Source organism: Drosophila tropicalis, unplaced genomic scaffold (assembly GCF_018151085.1).
Source record: "Drosophila tropicalis isolate 14030-0801.00 unplaced genomic scaffold, ASM1815108v1 contig_878, whole genome shotgun sequence".
NCBI lineage: Eukaryota > Metazoa > Arthropoda > Insecta > Diptera > Drosophilidae > Drosophila > Drosophila tropicalis.
In genome coordinates, this window is record NW_027173374.1 from 10,496,272 (window position 1) to 10,517,962 (window position 21,691).

The window sequence follows — 21,691 nt, forward strand, 5'->3', positions numbered from 1 at the left end:
AACCAAGGACATGCCTTTCCCTTGCGTACCAAAGAATTCAAGTTAATTTTATTTCAAAAATCGAGCGACAATATGTTTTCTTTGTTGAAAATGACCAAGCACATAAGGATAACATGTGTGGGTGGGTTTGTGCGGTTGACATTGAGAACTTGACAAATTGTAAAATATGTCATAGCATGATAGTTGATAATTGTGATTCCATAGATAGATCAGATTATTTTGCCTTAAGTAAGAGCTTGGATCTCGTTTAATCCACTAAAGCAGAGAAGATGCAAGATGCAAGGAATTGATGAGCCCCACAATTGTTAGTTACATTAGTTCCTGTATTGTACTTAAAAATCACAAAAATTCTAACCTAACCCCTCCTTGACTTCTGGACCAGTTGGACCTTTGAGGCATGCCTGTTCCCTGCTTAAAAGATACAATGTTTGCCTTTGTTTTCAAAAGCTTATGAGCATGATAGCTTACATTCATTGGGTTGGAGGGAGGAGAAAGGAAAGTATTCCAATTACAATTCAATACAACCTGAAGTGTTTGGGATCTTTTCGAACGTTTTGAAGTTGTCAACTTTGACTTTAAAGTCACATGACAGTCAGAAAAGATATACAAAACTTTCGAAAATTGAACAAATTATAGTTTCCTAACTTGTATGGGTGGTTGGAATACATTTTGGACAAAATTGAATGCGTGCCAAGCGTATTCTTGGTGTGTTAAGTTTTGGACACGTTATGACTGCTGTGAGTAACAATAATTTATAATTTTAATTACAAAAAACATTTCAAAATATATTATTTACGTTAAAAACAGATTTAAAGGTTTAGCTTTAAGCTTAGTCTAACAAAAGCTTTTAGATCAACTTGAGCGTCTAATTTCAAAATTTCCTTAATCACTATCTTCCGAGGAGATTTCTTGAGGATTCTCCGCTTCTTTCTCTTGGTCATCTTGATCATTGTCATCTTCATTATCCTCAGAGTCGATGGGAGCTGTTTTCAGTCTCGCTATCAATTCTTTTGCGGGATTGAATATGCCATTTGTCTGCTGAGAGCAGACTATGCAACGCTGTGATTTCTTGTACTGAGCCAAGGCACATTTTTCGCAGAAATAATGTTTGCATCTGAAAAAATATTTCAACTAAATTCAAGTGCTCAATAAATAACCCATTCTTTAGCTTACTTGGTCACAACTGGATTGACAAAACTTTGTCGGCAAATGTGGCACTTGAAGGGTAATGTTTCTTCGTCGGAATGTATCTCATATTTACCATCATCGCCATCTGAGTCGCAATCTCCACGCTTTTCAGCCTGATGATCCATTTCCAGTTGCCAGCCGGCCTTGTAGTCACTTCGATCGTGAAGGAACTTGCAGCTATCTCCAAAACCACAGTAGCCAGTCTCTTTGTAGTCCTTGCATATATCCGGCTGGTAGTCCCATCGAACAGTGGCCCTAAGATGAGCCGGAGCTCGTATCGGACCACTACGTACCATGCCTGAGCTGGCATTACCGGCAGCCGTATCCTGTTTCTTATAGTACTGGGCGTAATTATTAATTCCACGGTAGATTTTATCATCCGCCTTGCCCTCGAGTTCCTCGTTTATCTTCAAAGCCCTTGCGTGTATAGCCTGAGCATCACGATCTAGTTCTGTGTCCATTTCATTGATTGAGGTTGCCCCCTGATCTTGTGGACCAGTGGGCAAAGCCTCGCGCTTTGATTTATAGGCTACACCTAAATTGTCATGCTCCTCTTCAGCCTCCTCTGAGGAATTCTCGTTGCCAACGCCAGCTCCGGCATGCCGCTTTGCTACTCCCGATTTGGTGCTTTGGAAATTGGGATTTGTGCGTTTGCGTCTATTCTCAGCTCGAACCACAGCACTGGTCTTCCTCTGCTGCTCCTCATCGCTACTTTTCACTATTTGGATTGTGGCAAATATTTGCATTAAATCACAGATATATCAACCGGCTTTTTGTTTACCTGATTCGTTGCTGCTGCTGCTTGACTTTTTACGTCGTCTGGCTGCGCCTTTATTAATGTTCCGCTTTTTGAAGCCAAAGGCTGAAGTTGTTGGAGCCTCTTCAGACATTTAATGAATTTAAATGAAAAATAACAAATATTTTGGAGGCAAACTTTTTCACCAATAACAACAAACTGCGATAACTATCGGTTATTGACCCTGAAATTTCGATACCTATCGGATATCGATGACTACCTAGAATCGATAACTATCGAGTATTTTTCGAGATGCTATCGTTACCGATACCTTTTCCCGGTCGATAACAATAGCGCTCGAGGCGGCGATAATTTTGTCCATAAGTTCATCTCTATCCGCAGCAACAACAATACAAAAGTACATTGAAAATTTTCCTTAAATTAAAAATATAATTATACAAAATTAACCTTTCCTTAACCATCCAGAACATGTCACTAGAATTGGTTTCAAGTGCGAAGTGCTTCGAGGGGGAGCAGCGAGTATATAAACATCGATCCAACACCTTGAATTGTGACATGAACTTTGGTGTTTTCTTGCCGGCAGCAGCAATTGAAGATAAGACAGCCTGTCCCGTCGTATTCTTCCTCAGCGGTCTCACTTGCACACACGAGAACTTTATACAGAAGAGCGGCTTTCAACAGCATGCTGCCAAGCATGGACTAATTGTAGTGAATCCTGATACTTCGCCGCGTGGTGTGGAGCTACCTGGTCAGGATGATGCTTATGATTTTGGCAGCGGAGCTGGCTTCTATGTCGATGCCAAGCAGGAGCCCTGGTCCAAGCACTATCATATGTATAGTTATGTCACCCAGGAGCTGGTCGATATAGTGAACGCCAATTTCTCTGTTGTACCCGGCAAGCGTGGTATCTTTGGCCATAGTATGGGTGGACACGGTGCCTTGATCTGTGCTCTCAAAAATCCTGGCCTGTATCAATCCGTTTCGGCTTTTGCCCCCATTGCAAATCCTACCGAATGTCCCTGGGGCAAAAAGGCCTTAGCTGGATACATTAGCTCCAATGAGTCAGACTGGGCACAATGGGATGCCACCAAGTTGGTCGCCGAATACGCAAGCACACCCCAAGAGCTATTTATTGACCAAGGACTGGCGGATAATTTCCTAACGGCAAAGCAACTGTTGCCAGAGAACCTCTTGGCTGCAGCCGACTCAAATGAGCATATTCAAACCATTTATAAACAACGCGAAGGCTATGATCATGGTTATTTCTACATATCCACCTTTGTGGGTGAGCACATTGCCTACCATGCCAAGCTACTAAAAGCATAAAAGCTTTGGAAACAGAAGAAATCTAATTTCATATGTTGTTTATATGTTTTATATGAAATAAAATGCAGGTACATGAACTCATGAGTGGCTTAGCCGTACTCCTTAAACGGGTTTATAATCCTTATACGGATGATTCAAGAAAACATAAATTTTGTAACATTTATAACAACTCATTTGTCGATTTTGAGACTTCTGTAGCAACCCTCTATCTGCACTCAAAGCTTTTACCTTTTTTCGCCGGAAATTGAGGTTACTGCCAAAAAGCTACGGATTTCGTCTTCGGCGGTGGGGACACCCGGAGACAAGACTCAGGATTTTCAAAGACATTGGAATCGTTCAGAATACTGATTCAAAATTATTTTTAAGGTATTATCTTTATAAAAGGAAAAATCTTGTTCCAAATTTAACACATATATTAAGAGCTTACGCATAAGTCTGTAAATTTTAATTGGATGCTTAATATTCATTGCAGATGTGCATTTTCAATTGTATCAACGATAATTTGTATGTATCGCTTGATAACGAAATCATACTGCATTCTGTATATATATTTTCAAATTTTAACCGAATGGAAATATTTTTGGGGTTGGAGGAAAAGCTTCGCCTTCGCGTAGTAAAAGCTTCCTGCATCCTTTATAGCATGGCTTATTTGTGGTTCACACAACGAAGTGAAACTTTTCTCCCCCATTTCACATCTTGGCACAGACAATGCGAACTTTGTTTTGCCAATTTCTTGGTTCATTCATCTCAGTACAACAAATACCGTTAGACAGGACAGTCGTTCTACTGCAAGCAAGTTACGGGCCGTATACGAAAACTACGAAACGAATCGTCGTCGTCGGCAACGAAATATCTTAGTTTGGCGCCAATACCAAAGTCCTGTGTTTCGTTTGAGTTTTATTGTGATTTCGCGCGCTTTTGTGACACAGAGAAAAAAAAACACCAGAGGAAGGAGAAAAATAACTTGGCCGGATCAGATTTTTGCGGCTCCTAACTGAATTGGAACCTTAATTAGGCATTTAATGGCGGGCAGACAACAATAGCCTTTTGCTAGATAGGCTAAGGGTAAGAGACTTGTCTGTCCATATGGCTAATGTAAATCAATTATAGACTCGCTTAAGGACCTGCCAGCTGTCGGGTTAAATAGATGAATAGATGGGAACCTCATCGTATGACTGAGGTGTATATGAATCGTCGTTCGTTCGTTGTTTTTTTTTTTTTTTTTTGTTTTTCTCCTGTTTTTATAGACCATCATCAATTTTACCTTAAGGAAGGGAAAAAAAACTAAAGGTTCACTGGCTGTTTATGGCGTACGCTTTTTATGGCCTTTTCAAATTTTTTATATGTTCATCAACACAAGTCAAATCGGTGCTACATTTACTTTAAGATTTAAAATTAACTAAAGATTTATGTTTCCCCTTTTTTCGCTTGGGCATTAATTTGTTTCTTAACTTTTTGTTTTCACTCAGATTTAGGCATCTTTTTTTGTTTAATAGGCCCATCATTTGCATATTATGAATTAGCGCTAGAATAATTATTTTCCAGTGTTTTGTTAAGTTTTTTTTTTTTTTAAACTTCCTTGAAGTGCTTCGGGCTTATAACTCACAGAAATTTGTTTTCTGGGGTTTTTATTTTTAATGTTGTTTTTATTATTCTTTTAGACTTAAGTACAGGCTTAGAATAGCTTGGAAGTTCCCTTGTCTGTTTGTAGCTTCCTTCAAGAAATCAATAAAAAAAATTTGCGAAATTGGAATCCGCCTTAGGCTTAGTTCTTCGGATTTCGAATCTTCCAATATACAAGCTTGGCTGCTGACTCGAACAAAAAACCATTTATGGCAATCTCATTTTATGTATATGGTATTAAATCAACATAGTTTGGTTTTTATATCTTTATTGATGTATGTACATGTTTATGAAAGCGACTTGGTCATTTTCATTAGCTTACTTCCCAATTACTACTGAGATTTTCTTGCCATTTTCCCAAATCACCTGTCCTACCTGAGTAACTAGTCTTTGTACACAATTTCGCTTGGCTCTATACATATATTTATTAATTGGTCATGTGTGAGACCGCACACACCACACGCACATAAATATGCACAGACACACACACGCAAACATGTAAGAAGAAAACCTCTTAAGCTGCCAATATACAAGTACAAACTTTGTGATGGAAAAAGTAAAGTTCCAAGAAGAAAATTGTATTCTAAACACTGAAGCTGTTAAGCTTTAATTGCAGAAAATTGAATTTTAAGAGACTTTTGAAATGCCAAACAAGAGCAAAAGGAGAAATTGATTATAAAAAACAAGTACATAGTTGATATAAAGTAGTTTATAACACACAAATAAAGTGATTGACACGAAACTTGCTTTTAGTTTTATTACCAGAACAAGAGAGCAAAATTTATTAAGAATATTCATTTTAAGTATATACATATATTATTGATTGAAATTTTTTAATGGCTTAATATTATATAAATATTAAGTGCTAACAACGAATCTAAATTCGTCCTGTTTAAAGTGAGAATTCATAGCATACTTTTCTGCTGAAGTTCTTTTCTTCATTAAAAGTTTGGTAAATTTCAAGCAAATAAAAAAAATTGAATTTGTTTTACAAATATCTCAGTTATGTGCCCTAAGACTTAAAGTTATATTCAATAATATTCAAGTAACCTCTTTTTTTTTCGCTATAAATCAAATATATTCATTTCACCCGTAAGCTATGTGATTAATTCTCCAATGAGTTATCCAACTTTTGCAACATTCCACCACATCATTAATCAAAGTTTGGCTATTTATTTGACTAAAACTTTAATGGATAATGTTATTGATGGCTAATTTTATTCCACACAAATAGAGGGAAAACTTTGATGCCTATTCAATTTTAATTTGCTCATTCATTTCTCAGCTGAGCATTTTGGCAATTTGTCATTCCAATTTGTATGCTAAAGAAAGAAAAAAACAAATGTCATATTGATAATTTCCAATAATTTTATGACTGTGAAGTCCTTAGTACATTTTGGACCGTAAAAAGGCATCAAAATTTGCGTAAGCAAAAGCTTATCGTGACATACAAAAAAGTTGTTTGTTCGAATTGTCATTTTTTGCACGTATTTGTACAAACTCAATTACACGTTCAAAGAGCAATTTCTAAACAACAAATACACCAAAATACACAGCAACATGAAATAATAAAATAAAAGTTTTTCTCCCTTTACTTCTTTTCTGTTTTATGTTGGAACTGAAATTCCTGAACCACAGGCTAAGTAAGAACATATGTTGGACACCAGATACACACATACAGACAAACAAAAGCGAAAGAGAGAACTGTGGAAGAGAAGGAGGTGGCGGGGGCTAGGGCAAGGAGCAGTGTCTTTCGTATCAGGCTCCCAATGGGTTTCCACTCAGCTCTGGTCCAGGCGTAAAGGCAAGTGATGCCCAAAAATAGCACTAAAATTGTCGCCTTTTATGCATTGTCTGCCTGTGTGTGTGTGTATGTGTAGTATGTGTGCATGACTCTGTAGGTGTGTACATATACATATAAGTGCGAAAAACAGTGGCTTATTTGATTAACCTAAGCCACATTGGGATTCAAAGCATGAACACAAGTTTTTGCTGAAAAGTAAATACTCTCTTCTCTTCGTATATCAAGTACCTATTTTTTGTAAACCTTCCCTTTTTTCCTGTATGTTCTTGGGCATAATTTCAACTTAGTAACTAAGAACAACTACAGGCCATCAGCTGAGGAAACATTTAAATATTTAATATTACTACAAATCACAAAAAAAATTCCTACATGTGGCAACTGATTGTGAGATACGAATTTGAATGTCCCTGTTTGACCTTTTAGCAGGTACGCCTCTGATGCGAGCTTCCCAGTCCCACATCCTACCGCATCCGCCTTCAACATCCTCATCACACTTCGGTAAGCCATGCTCCTTGTTTCATTTTCCTGTTGTCCTGGCCATGGCGTGTGCGCACGAGTGCCATTGTCTAAATTATTTGGATGCCATGTACCGTTTTCCTCAGAAAATTTGCCTGCCTGCCTGCCTGGGACCAGGATAGCCAAACCCAAACAAAAATTTGACTTGGCCCTTGTAAAGCTGTTTTTCACCCAGCGGGGGGACTAGAAACAATACATCAATTTGACTGTATGCACGTTTCCCTGGAGTTTGTCATTGCAAGTGATTCCTCATGATTGGCCTAATTGTCAGTCAAGTCAGCAAAAGACATCAGCACAAAAAAGCGCATGAGAGCAGTGTAGATTGGCAAGGACACACATGACACAAATACACACACACACACACAACTCGAAATACTCTGCTCATATATGTATATGTAGTCAGGTGTCTACAAGCTTAATTGATGCGCTAATGGATGCTTTGTTATCTTCCTAATGGAATTTCATTTTTGACTGCAAAAAACAACGATATTTCATTTAAATGGCATTAAAAATTCGCTCTTTTTTATTATCCCTGACTTAAGGGCATTATCCTAAAAAGGGTCAAGTCTGACATTTCAGTGTGTGTTATGGTGTTTAATTTTAAAGGAATTAGTGAAAGCCAGATAAATAAAATGTAACAGGACAATTCAGAACAGCACAGCATGAATAGTTGAGGGGATCAAAGCACTCTGCAGTACATAATCCTTAAAACCGTCTACTAAAAATGCAAAATATTTAGTTATGAAAGTGCAAACCGAATCACAAGACTTATTTTTAACACGAGAAAGTTTCCCTTTCTGTTTTAAATGCCAACAAATGGTCAATATTTGTGTATATACTTTTAATTTCTTCTTTCATCTATGTATCTGCTGTTCATTTAAATATTTTATTTGTTCTGACCATTAATTTAATTGTAATTGCATATCTTTAATTGCCATCGATCGATTATAAACGTTAACACATGATATTATGGGAAATAATTTACACTTAAGTGAACCAATTAACAATTAATTGTTTGGTTTGTTCTGGCTTATATGTATGTATTATTATTGGTTTGCTACACAATTCCCAGTCCTCTAATTTGTGTCTCCACTGCACTCTCGGGCTTTTGTGTAATAGAAGCTTTGTCCATTTAATTCCTAAATATTTCACAAGGACTTCTCATTAGGCATGCCCAGGCCAGAAGGTGCAATTCCAACAAAGCCAATGAGCCAAATGGAGCAAACTGAATGCATCTGTGGAATGCAATTCCACAAATTGCTTGCCATAAGCTTCAGAGTATTTCACCTTTAACACTAATTACACAAATTGAACACAATTTATTGTTGTTGCTCTCAAGGATGCCGACGGCAAATTTTTGCTCTGTTACTCCTGCTCTAGGTGCTGTTGGTGACATGCTCAAAGTGCCAGCAATTTGGTTAATATTAAATAAGTACATGCATATTAATTATATGCATAATTACACGAACCCAACAACCTTACCCACTCGCTCATTACAACGCCCCTTGTGTTTCCATTGGTGAGGTTGTTCGTGTGTGTGTGTGTGTGTGTATGTAATTAAACCTGGCTGACAGTGCGGATACTCAACGTGACTATGGCAGCATCGAAAGTGTTCCCAATACAAATTTCTGTTGATGATTTTCCAACGCTTCTTTTGGAAATCAAGTAAAATTTTCTGAGAAATTAATAAAGTAACTTTCCTCTTACTCCTCTTCACTTGAAACTTCTTTAAGTTCATCCTTTGTAAATGAAAAGTTTTTACACCGTAAAGCAACAATCAGTTTTTGATTGGATTATTGTCATGACGACAAGCAGATTACTTTAGTTACCTCAATGGAGAGAAGATAAAGAATAGAAAATAAATTGTATACACATTTAAGATGATCGAAACGATGTCCTCTCTTGTCTCTTAGCTTTGGGTAATAACTGTAACTACGTAAAATTTATATTTTCATTAACTTTTCTTTAATTTTCTATTCTCCCTTTTATGTTACAACGTATTTTGTTTTATTAGAAGCTTATTCCTCTAAATCTCTTCTAAATATAGAAACTGGAATTGACTGTCCAATTAAATATTAAAATATGTCAGAGTTTATTAAGAAAGCCGAATTCCTTGAAATTTTCGTTTTGTTGTTGATTTCAAAAATCGCTTGTAAAATTCAGAACGTGGTTTGTTATTAATTTTGCCTGTTGCCTTCTGGCTGGCAGTGATTTCTGCTTTATGTCCCTACACAAGCACATCCACACATAATACATAGAAGCACCCACAATCGCCCACATACATACACAGACGCACACATGCATAGTATCAAGTTGATTATGCTTCTGACAGAGTCATTAACAATTTGCTCTTGCAGGATTTATGCTGATTTTCACTTTTCCTCTTGCTTATGTTGCGAACAACGAAAAGCCGATCAACGAAAGAATAAAACGAGAGGAAAATAATAAATATAAAATACCAAAATAATAATATCAGCAGCAGTAGGAGCCACAACATCATCAGCAGCAGCAGCTCAGACCGGAAGTTGTAGAAGTATCATCACGAAGAAAGGAAGTCCATAACAACAGGAAGACAACAAAGATGGCCGGCGGGGGTAGGACAGCCGGCAAATACGGTTATTCGGACAACAATTACTACAGTAGTAAGTGTGGCGATATACATAGAGAAGTAGTTACACACAAATACACATAATGGAAGACCAAACATCATCAATAGCTGTCACAAATTTCAAAGTGGTTCCAAATCATTGAAAGCAAATCATTAATTTCATCAAAAATGGGAAAAAACTCATTAGTTACGTGTCAATAGCCAATAGATAATAGAGACTCTATTATCTTTCTTAAACTGTTCTTTTGATATCTATATATTCTATTTAAATAGCTACCACCGTGGGGCAAAAACTGACTAACCTTGTTATAATTTTCCACTTAAAGTTCCCATAAACTGAAACGGATTTCTTGCTGTGTTTCAAGTTGAATAAAATCTAAGTAAATCACTTTGTTTCAACCAGTTAAAGTTTATGCTGACACCATGGGCAGTAAGTTAACTGTGAGTTGCGTCACTGTGCAATGGTTAAATGCTAGTGGACGGAGAAGGAAAGGAAGGCGATAGAGAAGAAAAGCAATGAGCAATGGAATGAAAGGAGGTGGAGCCATTGTCTGTCTTTGACGCCCGTTTGGCGGATTTTTAGTTTTTCTTCGAGCCTTGCCCCATAGACTTGTGCCGTTTTTGTGGCGTCGCGTCGTCTTGATATGCTTGTTTGATGTTCATGTTGATGCTGATGTTGATGAAGTCTGCATTCCGCATGCCCCAAGCTTCATTCCACATGCCGCATGCCTCATGCTTAACCGTAATCAGTGTTGAGAAGCGTATTTCTCTCGCGTTTATTACATTTAGATATTTGTATGTATGTATATTTCCTGTGTACTCATGTGGAGAAAATACGTTCTTTCTTTCCACATCTGTATTGTATATACATATAAATGAATTTTTCCTTTGTGTATTTGTTTATTTGTATGTTTAAGCATTTGTACATACATATGTATGTGTTTGACAGAGTGTTTTGGGATTTGTGTACGTTTTTATGAGCCTCTCTTGTAACCATCAAATCATTCACATTCCAATCATGAAACACCTTTAGAATGTTAAAACTCACTTGATTCGTTTAAATGTATGAATGTGAATGATTTGGCATGTTGTTGCTAGTCCAAGGATTAAAGCTCTTCATCACAAAAACGGACTTCTTGCTGTGTTTGCATAAAGTTCTTCTTCTTCTTCTGCTCTGCTGCCTTTATTTTTGCTCTTCCAAAATGCCCCTAAGTAAGTTTATGTCCTTATAAATGCCAAGGGCGTCGACCTAAATATAATGCAAAGTGCCTAATAATCTGATCTAATTTCCCAAAAATCAAGATCAGTAAATGTCGTGAATATATTATTCGTTTACCATTAAATATGTATATCTTAAAAAAAGTGGTATCAGCTCCCTTTCTTCTACACCCATGACAAAAGCCCTGACAACTGAGATGCTTACCCGCAGGGAACCAAACAGGATATCCTTCCTTCCACCTAGTCATCATCTTCCTTTTGCTCTTACCGCTTTTGTGCTTTTTGTATGGAGTTTATCATAGTTTTTGATTGCCACAAATTGTGCGTAATTTATGTATTTTGATCCTGTCTATGAAATATATATGCCCAGTGAATGGAAATCCCCCAGTTAAGAACCACCTGACAAGTGATGTTGAAAGCTTTCATTCCTTCATAATGGGCAAAGGGATGGGTGGGTGTCTCTATCTCACTCTCTCACTCTTTTTCTCTTTGTGTGTGTCATAAAATGTGGCTGATAGCATTAAATTAAATTGAATTCAATTCGTTTGTTTGGCCCAAAAATAATTGAACACAAATATTTATGCTTATTTATAGATGATGTTTTACAACAACTTACTTATATCAACATTTAGTTAAGCTAAATGGAAAGTAAGCACTACCGAAGTTTGCTTAACCAATAGGATATTGGTAACAAATCCTTTTGACCCCCCCAATTTTAACGTACCAATAGATACAATGATTTGCTAGGTTGTTATGCAAAAATCCTATTGATTTCATGACATGTATGTCCATTAAATTTAATAAGATAATTGCAAATCGTCGTAATATAGGAAATATCTTTCTGTATGATTTTCAAGAGCCCAATCTGGAAATTCTGAGGTAGCTGGATAAATTAATTTTCCCCAAGTGGCCGTATTCAATACCAACAGGACTAGGGCCCAAAAGGTTGGAAGTATGCCCGCCACGGCCTAAAATTAATTATGAGTTGAAATTAACAAATAAAGTAATTTCATATAACAAACCATATATTTGGTCTTGATTGCAGCATAGCCTGATATAATGGCATTTGGTGGTGTGCTAACTGGTAAATGATAAGCCATGCTGATGGCCAATGACGGCGGCAAAGTCAATAGCAATGGATGCATCTTAATGGCCAAGGCCTGTTCAAGGGAGAGAGAGAGGGAGAAAAAGTATCAAAAATGCTATTATCTGTCGATAGAAAATGTTTACCATTTCACAGAAAATGGGTATAAGAATATTACAGATGGCCACATTTGAACTAAAGGCCGTACAGAATAAGCCTAATATAATGCAGATGGCTTGAACCATAATTGCGGGCAGAGACGAAACGAATTTCATGGAATCACCCAACATTTTGGCCATTCCACTCACTTTACTACCCTCGGCCAATGCAAAACCGCCACCTAGAATGTGAAAACGAGAAGTTTTAACTATATCTTCGAACGATGTACGAATATTTCTTACCCAGTAGGAAGCATAAACCAAAAGGCGTGTACTTGTGTACATAGACCCACGAAAGGCAAGCATCTAGGGTAACACCCGTAAAAGGAGCTGTGAGGTTTTCAAGCATATCAAATCATATAAATCAAAAATTATTTCATTTCATTTGAGTTTCAAGCTCCTCACCTTTACCGCAGCAATATTTGAAGAATGTATACTGAGTGGGCAATGCGAAGAGTAGAATCGCAGGTAACCAAACTGGCGGAGCACTGCCGATACCTCTGTGTATTAAACAATGTATTAGAAGAACTAAATTTATATTGCAAACGGAAACGTCCACTCACTTGGCATTTAAGAAATCGCCCCAGCCAGGAACAAATCCAGGTTTTCGTGTGAATAGCAGCACGACCATTAGAAGGAACATTATGGCAACTTGAATCTCATGGCACGACATTGGTCCCAATTCCTTATGACGCTCCTTAATCAAATCCTTGACCACATTCTGGCCTTGAGCTCCAAGCTTAACCTCTTGACCTACCTTACTGTTAGGCCGAAAGAGACCCATATGGGTAACCTGCAAACTAAGATAGACCAAGAGGATATTAACCACCACGACAATAGGAAACGAATAGGCCATAAATATGGGAAAATCGATTTTCTCCTTGGACTGAGGAAAGCGTCTGAAAGAGTAAATTGTGCAAATTATAGCCAAAGAAAAACAGTATCTGAACTTACGTATCATATAGACCCTTAAAGGTGAGATTTGTACCAGTGCCAATCAGTGTGCCACAACCGCCGACGGTTGAGGCGTAAGCAATACCAAAATAGAAGGCCAAGGATATCATTGAAGGATGCGGTGGACTGAAAATGACAATAATTCTCTTTATTTAAGTAGAACTTGTTGTTGCTCTTGCTTTATTAACTCACTCGCCCTCCTCCATGGGTTCCTCCTCTTGTGTCATATATACTTGAAAAATATTTTGCTGCAATAGAAAAAGGTTAATTATAATTTCGCAAAACAATCGATACACACATTTCAACGAGAGATTACCGAATTCATTTCGTCGAGTACTGCCTTTACTATGGGACACATCATGGCTGTGGTAGCTGAATTCGAGATCCAAAGCGATATGAAACAAGTCACCATGACCAAGCCAAAGTGAAGGCTAATAGAAAATAGACAGACTACATAAATGCCACACTCAACATAAAAACAAAAGCAAAACCAACCGCCTTGGACTGCAACCCACAACTAATATCGTTTGAAGTGCTATGCGATGATGTAGATTAGAATATTCGATAGCCAAGGCAATCAGTAGACTGCCCAGAAACATGACCACAGTGTCGGAGAAAAACAAGCGGAAAACTTCGTCAGAGCTCTAAAATAAGCATATTAGCTAATTCGAATTTAAAAACTCAAGCAAATGTCCAACCCACCAGAATACCTAATAGTGGCAAAAATATCACGGGAAATAATGAGGTTAGATATAAAGGTATGGCTTCAGTTATCCAAAATAAAGCCATAGTGCAGACTAAATACAAGCACTTGAATTCCTAAAGGATACGGTTATTAATTTATCATCTATTTGCCAAATTTACTTTATACTCACTGGTGAATCATCTATATAGCCATGGACTAGCAATGGCAACAGAACAATCGGAATTAAGAATGAAAGTTTTCCCAACCAGTGATACTTGCAGCAAGATTGCAAGCTCTTTCCAGCTTTAAGTTTACCATCGTTCCTAAAAATTATAATAAGTGCCACAATTTTAATGCAGACAATTCCAACCAAAAACTTACTCTTCCATTGTAACACTTGTAATATTCAGAGCAGATCAATGAATTTTTTAATATATGTATGTGTGTGGAGTAAACAAACGTTAATTTTAATTTGACAAGCTGGAATAACAGTACCTAAAATTATATTACAAAAATGTCTACGGTAACATGATAAACACTTCCTGTAGAGTAGAATTTCAAACATCCCCAATTATAATCTTTGATCAGGGCCAAAAACAATACAATTGTTTGAATATATATGATATAATTTCTAAATGCAAAGTTAGTTATAGAAAAAACTCCACTCTTAATTTTATAAAAATACAATAATCGATACACCCCAGTAAGAAAAAACAATTTGCCTTGAAGAACTTTCTAATAGGGCAGTGGCGGATCCATTCAACAGGAACAGCAGCTGCCCTGAACAGTATGCTATACTTTTTGAAACAGTTGAAAAGTCAACATCCTTCGTAATAGTTCTTTTCACCTGGTAATTCATTTTTCTCCTTGTACACATTATGTCTCTTATTGAATTGCCTCAAATAGTAGGCTATACTTTTATTTAAATTAAACTGCTCAGTAGCTAAGGCGATATTCGCTTTAAATTAATTGCCCACACTCACTTTATGTTGCTCGCACTACAAACAGTAATTTAAATTTAATAATTTAAAAAATTTAAAAAGCAGTTACGAATATCAAAGAAAGGTTGCCGTTGTGGGGTAAACCACATGGCCCCATGTATAAGCATTCAACACGACCACAAAAAAGGAGCAAGCGGATGGCAATAAAGCTGTTTGTATCTGAATAATATAGGCAATTAAAAATGATATTGTTACAATCATAATTAGTTGGCTTACCAAATACTTGCTCTTGATATCACCATAAGCTGCGACAATGGCATTTGGAGGAGTACTAACAGGTAGTACATAGTTTCGAGACAAACACACAAAGCATCACAGCAAGATAGAACAACAAGTTTTAGAATATGAAACTAAACTACATATGTACATATTTAGTTAATTATAAAGTCTTTCTTTCTTTCAGCTAGAAAACTTATTAGAACTTTATCTCTCAGATATGAATCTTCAGATTTCATTTTTAGTTGGTATCTAAAAAGTTTTCAATAAACCAAAAGCATCAAACGAGTATTCAAAAACACTCTTATATGGAGCTTACTTTTCCTGGTTAACTAGTGTAGTCGATACAAAGTGGCAATGTAAATTTCACATTCTGAAAAACAAAACATAATTTATTTTGACAAAGTTTCATCTGGATATTTATCATCACTTATGCCATCGTAAAAAGCATATAATGAAACATTTAAATTTTCTCAACTTACCCAACAACAACGGACAACAACTTAAACAAACTTTCTTTGCATCCTTATATATTTTTTAAGGCAAACTTTTCCATATATTCATGTCCTTTTGCGATTTTTATGTGAAATAATTTGAAACAAAAAAGAAGAATAAATGGGCAATAAAAACTTTTTTGGCCCCCTTCTGAAAAGTGAGACTAATTTAACTATGTTAAATTTAAATTAATATTTTATTTCATATATGAAACATTTGCAAAGGTCAACCAAAGAGGCCTTGACCAGCATTCCTATCATGGAAAATAGAAAAGCTGTCATAAAGTAATTTTTGTGCACAAGAGAGAAAAAAAATGGAAAACCAAAAACAATGGGGAAAATCTGTCAAAGAAATTATGTGAATGAAACTGAATATTTCAGTAGAAATTCAAAAAGAGAGCAAACTAAGCATGAATTATTGAGATTTATGATCTGCTGATGAGCAGCAGAAAGAAAGTGGAGCTGGTTATGATGGAGGCCATTTTGATTTTCCTTTTGGGCACGTTTCAAATTTCGTTTATTGTTTTTTCCCCGAAAATCACACACACCCAAATATACATACATACATACATACACAGAGCAGAGTCAATAAAGTATTTTGACATATTATGTGGATAAAAGAGGATAAATTTGAGGTAGGTGGTAAGAAAAGAATGAAACGAGGTTTAACTTGGGTTATCTAATATCTGTCTCCGTTGTCGTTGTTGTTGTTGTTGTTGTTTCTGTAACCTCAAACTGTTGGCCAAACATCGAGGAATTTCATTTCAAACTCAGATTGAAGTTGCCAAGTCGATTTGGGGTTTCTTTCATTGTTCGTTTGCCCCGCCGTTGCGCTTCTACCAAAACGAACTTTAATGTCATGTTATGGTGACAGCTTTAATATCAATTTGGTTTTGCCTCGCTCCTTCCGCTTTTTCAAATTGGGGCAAGGAACTTGAGGTTTCCCGTTGGCAGAAAACTGTGACAGGAAATTAGCAATTAAATGACTTCAAAGTGTTTTTATGTGTTTGCCTAATGGCAAGTTGTCGAGATAGCTGTCACGAGAGTTGGAGAAATTGAAAAAGAATCAAAAAACGAACGAACTAGAAAGGTGCCAAAAATGTCACTGATTAAAGGCAAATAAAATTTACATTTCATGGGGCAATTTATGTCCTGCTCAGACACCTAGAAAACGAATCATTAGAAATTCTAGGCATAATTTTCAATTCTAATTCTAATGGTCTAGCCAAAGTTATCATACAATCAGCTCTAATTGATAGATGGCAGATTCTGTGAAATGTGTAATAAATTTTAATTGTTTTGGCATTTTTCCAACTTTATAAATTGTAAATTTAGTTCAGTTTCATGGACTTCTTTTGGCTTAAGTTGCAGCTAATCCAAGTTCAGATTTCTTAATTTACTGTCGCATGTGTTTAATTAATATATTTATATGCTCCTTGATTTCATTAGACTTTTCTGGTTCATTCTCATTCCTAGAAGCAAAACCTACCCATCCATTATTAAGGCCATGTCCAACATAAAATTTATGGTTTATCCATTTAGCCATAGGCCTAGCTAATTAACGAATCCATTTCGTTGTGACAGAGCAAACAGTAAATATGGCGTCAGATTGCCACTAAGAGCAATTTAATTTGCTTTTCAAGTGGATGGAATTCTGTGTCATCGATTATGTGTTAAATTACGCATAGAGCAAACATCTGGCTAAATGGACCCGAACACAATGGAGTGATTTCGAATCAAATGAAATGAAATTTACAAGGCCATTTAGCAAAAAGTCAAGCCAACCGCACAATTTTATGTGCATTAGAAATGTGTTTACACCGAAAAGTACAAAGCGAATTCAACTTAATGGTATGCTTCGGTCCTCTGTCAACAACTCATCCTTACGTTTCCAAATGTGGTGGCCAATTAGATGTCTTTATGAGAAAAGTTTTTGGCTGCCAAGGTGTGTCAAGTGTCTGTAGGAAATTGCGAGATAAAAAGTCATTTGAAACGTTTAAAATTGAAAAGGGAGCTCCATTAAAATGAAAAACTTGAAAACGGAATATTTAACGATCCATAATTTTTCATGGCTAGCCAACTAAAGTCAATATCGTTGGAGCTTGTATTAGCATTGATATGGATTTTTATGAAGCTAACTAAATGATTAATCATAGACTCCGAATTTGTGTTTCTACCAAAACAAGATGCTTATAACATTTAGAAATTAAGTTATTGAACCTTTTCCTCAAGAAGAAAACGGACGTTTAACCCAATCGACAAGGATAATAACAATATTTATAGTTTATGGAAAGAAGAAAATAAGAGATGCGAAGGGTCCGAGCTTCGCAACTTGTATTGTTTGTATCATTCCACTGACACTGAGTGCATGACATCGAAACCAGTGAAAAGCTATAATTTATAAATGCTTTCTATTATTTACCCATTTACATTAATCTTCATTAGTTCGTCGGTAATTAGATAATCACGTAAGAGGCATTCGGTCATTATTTTTAATGCATCACACAAATGATTATTGTCATTTCACTTATTAAAGTATCAAATTGATCCAGGATAATGTCTCTTTTGTTGTGTTTGAACAATTTGACTTCATTGCATATATTAAAAATCAAATATTGTTTCGAATGAAAAGAATTATAGAATCATAAAATGTTGAACCATCTGTGGGGCAAGAAACCAATTTAATTTTGTGAATATTTTTTATTTGGTTTATGATCCTTTTATATTTGTTTTTGTGTATTGTGTGGGTGAATATTTTGCAGATTGTGTTTGGCATATGTATGTATGTGTGTATGAATGGGCAAACATTTCGTATTTTATAACAATGCATTTGTCATATGGAATTTTCATGCTTTTCCCTCTTACCCTTCATTTTCCTATCTTTGTGTCCTGCCCGTTGTTTTTTGTGTGTATCCCACTGAATATGCATGAGAAGAACCCACTTGATTGACAAACAACAGGAACAAACAGCAACAGTGAAACGAAACATTTGCCCTTCTCCATCCATCCGACATCATCTTTCATGGGGCCAACGCCATATGCCCCAACCTGATAAGGGAAGAAGAATAATTGCCATCAATTTGTCAAAAACACAAAAACCGGCCTCTAAATCTCTCTTTTCTCTGCCTAATTTTCTTCTCTCTTTTGTTTTTTCCATCAGGTCACTCCTACAAGAGCATTAACGATGAGATTATTCTGGTCAGCATTATAATGGGGATTACCATACTAGTACTGATTACCATCGCCCTGTGCTACATTGCGTATGAAAAATGTCAAAAAAAACGAGAGTATTATATCAATGCCTAAAAACTTTTCACTTGTCACTGGAGGGGTTGGGCGGTGGGGACAATGAACAATGTCAACAGGCAACACACATATGTATGTATAGACAAACAGCCAAAGGAGCGGCGGCAATCTGAATTCTTGCAACATTGTTGACTTTAACGATTTAGTTTTTTGGGGCCAACACAAATAACCAGCCAATAGGAGCACGTGCAAGGGCACAAACACCAAATGCAGCTCACACAACTGAAATTTCTCCCATTTAAACGCTTTTCCATTCTTTTCGCTGTCATCCCACTGGCCTGGCCCACTGCGAATGCGTTTCATTTTCGTGGAAAATTTTCGTATATATTTTTTTTTGCTTTCGCCTTGCAATTCTGAAGTGGCTTGCGGCAGCGGTTAGCGGGGGCTTCGTTCGACTTTATACTTGGCATGTATGCACCAGGTGCACAGTGGTACAAAAATGATGAAAAAGAGCAGTCTAAAATCTAAAAAAAAAATGATTTCCTCGGAAAAATTTGTATGTGCTCAATATATTTTTTAAGATTTCTTGACGATTTGGCAAATTGAAAGTACAAAAAAACACAAGTAAAAGATAAGAACAGCAATAAGATAACCGAAATAGACATGATTAAAGATTGTGACTTGTATATATAGCAAAAGAAACTATCCGTCGTCAAAACTATTACCTACTTTCAACAGACTTAAAGCATTTTTGTTGTGGTATTTTTTATTTTTTCTTTAATTAACTAAAGTTGGATATGAAAGAGGGAAGTTCGCTTCTTAATGTATGCAATGGGCCATCGTTTAAAGGACTAAAGGATTTCTGAAAAATTAAATGGTTGTCGCTGCAACGCCTTTCCGCCTTTGGCTTAACACACAAATGTGTTTGAACATTCGAGTGTGTGGTTTTTGGTTGTAGTCTACTCTTTAATATGCGGTTACCAAAAGGTGTCTTTCGTTTAAATTTCAATTTTCAATTTGAACATCAAACCATTATGCAGTGGAAACAAACTTTTCAGTGGTGAGCCACTATCGTTTTTCTCCATTTCACTCGTTTTTTTTCCTGTTTATACTAGACATGCATGGATACGAGTACGAGTACAGATAAATGCCAATTTCGAATATTGACAGCGTGGGAGCATTTAACCGTCCAAAAGACACATGCACAGTAACATCGCAGACAATGTGGGTGGAGTGACTTCTTACATTATCCTTTGGTTTCTTTTTGGTATTCCCTTTCCTTTTCCTTTTTTTTTTTTTTTTGTAGCTCGAGGTTGAAATAATAAAAACCCTAACGGAAACTTGCGGGTCGAACACGAACAAAGGCATAGACAAACAATAAGAAATAAAGAAAAAGAAATAGATAAAGGGAACGAGATAGTTGAAGAGTGAGACTGGGCAGGATACGCATAACAATTCTATAAAAATAAAACTAAAATCGAGATGGAGGCGAAAAGAAAGAAAGAAAGAAATAATAAAATAAAAGAAAGAGTTTTTTGGCACATTAAATTAGGGCAAATGGACAACATTTTTAAGGACCTTCGCCACAAAATTGAGATAAAAGGCAGCAGCAAAAATCTATTTCACATGATACAGACACACACACACACATGACAAACCAAACACACACACTGGCACACACTTTGGGATTAATGTTAATCAGCTTAGGACTTCTTGCAAAGGCAACAAAATGTGTTTTTAGGACCCCAAAACAGGAAAACAGATAACGAATCTGAACCTGATCTAAGCTGAGCTAAGCTTTTCAAGAGTGTGGGCGAAAATGCTTTTAAAAATTAAACAACTGATAAATGACAAAGTTCATTGGGCCAGAAATTATCGTTTGACAAATTGGCTCACTTTCTCTCTTTCTATCTTTCATCAATGATTATGACGAGAGCTTTCCATCAATTGCCTGGGTAACCAGAAATTCCTGAATTGTTCAAGTCTCATAAATTAGTTTAGCGACAACGGCAACAACAACAAGAGGGAGCCCACTCATAACAGGGCCAGACAAATTACTTTATGATGGGGCAATCCATTACATTTTTGTGGGTATGTACTTACATTCCTTTTAACTGAACTTGAAAATATACTCGAAAGTTACAAATGGCATACATATAATCAAATTATTTATCATTGAAAGATGTCAACAATGAGAGGTTACAACCATAATGAAAAATCCAACTACATAAATCCATTAATTGAGGGAAATTCGTTAGAACCACTACGTTTTCTCAGTTTCCTTAGAGTTAGTTTAAGTTTCTTTAGGAAGGACATTCAGTTTATCAACATTTCCACACTTTTATGTTTCGACACAAACTGTACCGCACAAAAATGCTCCACTGACAGTAGTCAAGTCTATGAAAAACTAATAAACTTTACTAATTACCCGTTAAGAACGAAAAATACCCCACCAGAGAAGAAGTAAAACCATTCGAGGAGCAGACAAGCAAGCAATGGTAAATTTTATGACAAAACCATAATAATGGTACTAGGAAAACCAGTGGCGGATTTAAGTATGTGAAATGCAGGAATTTGGCCCCTTAAGGTATGCAATTGCCAGTCCTAAGCACATTACACTTATTGATAATCTATAGATTTCTATCTATATAAAAATTCAAACAATGAATTCAACGACTGCGTGTTGCATACGCTATAGGGCAAAAGTTGTCCTTGATTTCACATCCTTCATTCCGCTTATTTAAAGAACTTCATGAAAAAAACACGCAAAAGCGCAAATTTGAACACTTTTTAGTGTAAAATGCGATATGGGT

General features: G+C 36.3%; 4 protein-coding genes across 6 annotated transcripts; 2 read left to right on the forward strand and 2 right to left on the reverse strand.

The window, feature by feature from the left end:
- The first annotated feature begins 583 nt into the window (after positions 1-583).
- LOC137585258 (S-formylglutathione hydrolase) lies at positions 584-3,348 on the forward strand. Of its 2 annotated transcripts, none has more exons than XM_068300961.1 (2): positions 584-737; positions 2,411-3,348. In XM_068300961.1, exons 1-2 carry the CDS (start codon positions 684-686, stop codon positions 3,269-3,271), a joined length of 915 nt encoding a protein of 304 aa, XP_068157062.1. In that variant the 5' UTR covers positions 584-683; the 3' UTR covers positions 3,272-3,348. The 2 variants fall into 2 exon arrangements, with proteins under 2 accessions (XP_068157062.1, XP_068157063.1); XM_068300962.1 differs by lacking the exon at positions 584-737 and adding an exon at positions 2,270-2,342.
- On the reverse strand, positions 734-2,132 carry mdlc (RING finger protein mdlc). Its single transcript, XM_068300960.1, has 3 exons — positions 1,970-2,132; positions 1,174-1,906; positions 734-1,114 (listed from the first exon to the last, which is right to left on the reverse strand). The coding sequence occupies exons 1-3, from the start codon at positions 2,076-2,078 to the stop codon at positions 883-885; spliced, it is 1,074 nt and encodes a 357-aa protein (XP_068157061.1). The 5' UTR covers positions 2,079-2,132; the 3' UTR covers positions 734-882.
- Positions 3,349-4,035: 687 nt separating the features above from the next.
- Positions 4,036-21,469, forward strand: LOC137584770 (uncharacterized). Its single transcript, XM_068300326.1, has 3 exons — positions 4,036-4,336; positions 9,572-9,856; positions 18,793-21,469. Exons 2-3 carry the CDS (start codon positions 9,796-9,798, stop codon positions 18,936-18,938), a joined length of 207 nt encoding a protein of 68 aa, XP_068156427.1. The 5' UTR covers positions 4,036-4,336; positions 9,572-9,795; the 3' UTR covers positions 18,939-21,469.
- Positions 11,812-14,441, reverse strand: LOC137584946 (protein I'm not dead yet 2-like). 2 transcript variants are annotated; one of them, XM_068300554.1, is made up of 13 exons: positions 14,303-14,441; positions 14,112-14,244; positions 13,939-14,055; positions 13,732-13,880; positions 13,553-13,667; positions 13,429-13,484; positions 13,237-13,362; positions 12,846-13,082; positions 12,688-12,782; positions 12,526-12,612; positions 12,271-12,464; positions 12,063-12,200; positions 11,812-12,008 (listed from the first exon to the last, which is right to left on the reverse strand). In XM_068300554.1, the coding sequence occupies exons 1-13, from the start codon at positions 14,308-14,310 to the stop codon at positions 11,838-11,840; spliced, it is 1,626 nt and encodes a 541-aa protein (XP_068156655.1). In that variant the 5' UTR covers positions 14,311-14,441; the 3' UTR covers positions 11,812-11,837. The 2 variants fall into 2 exon arrangements, with proteins under 2 accessions (XP_068156655.1, XP_068156654.1); XM_068300553.1 differs by having other exon boundaries at positions 12,846-13,181.
- Positions 21,470-21,691: the final 222 nt, after the last annotated feature.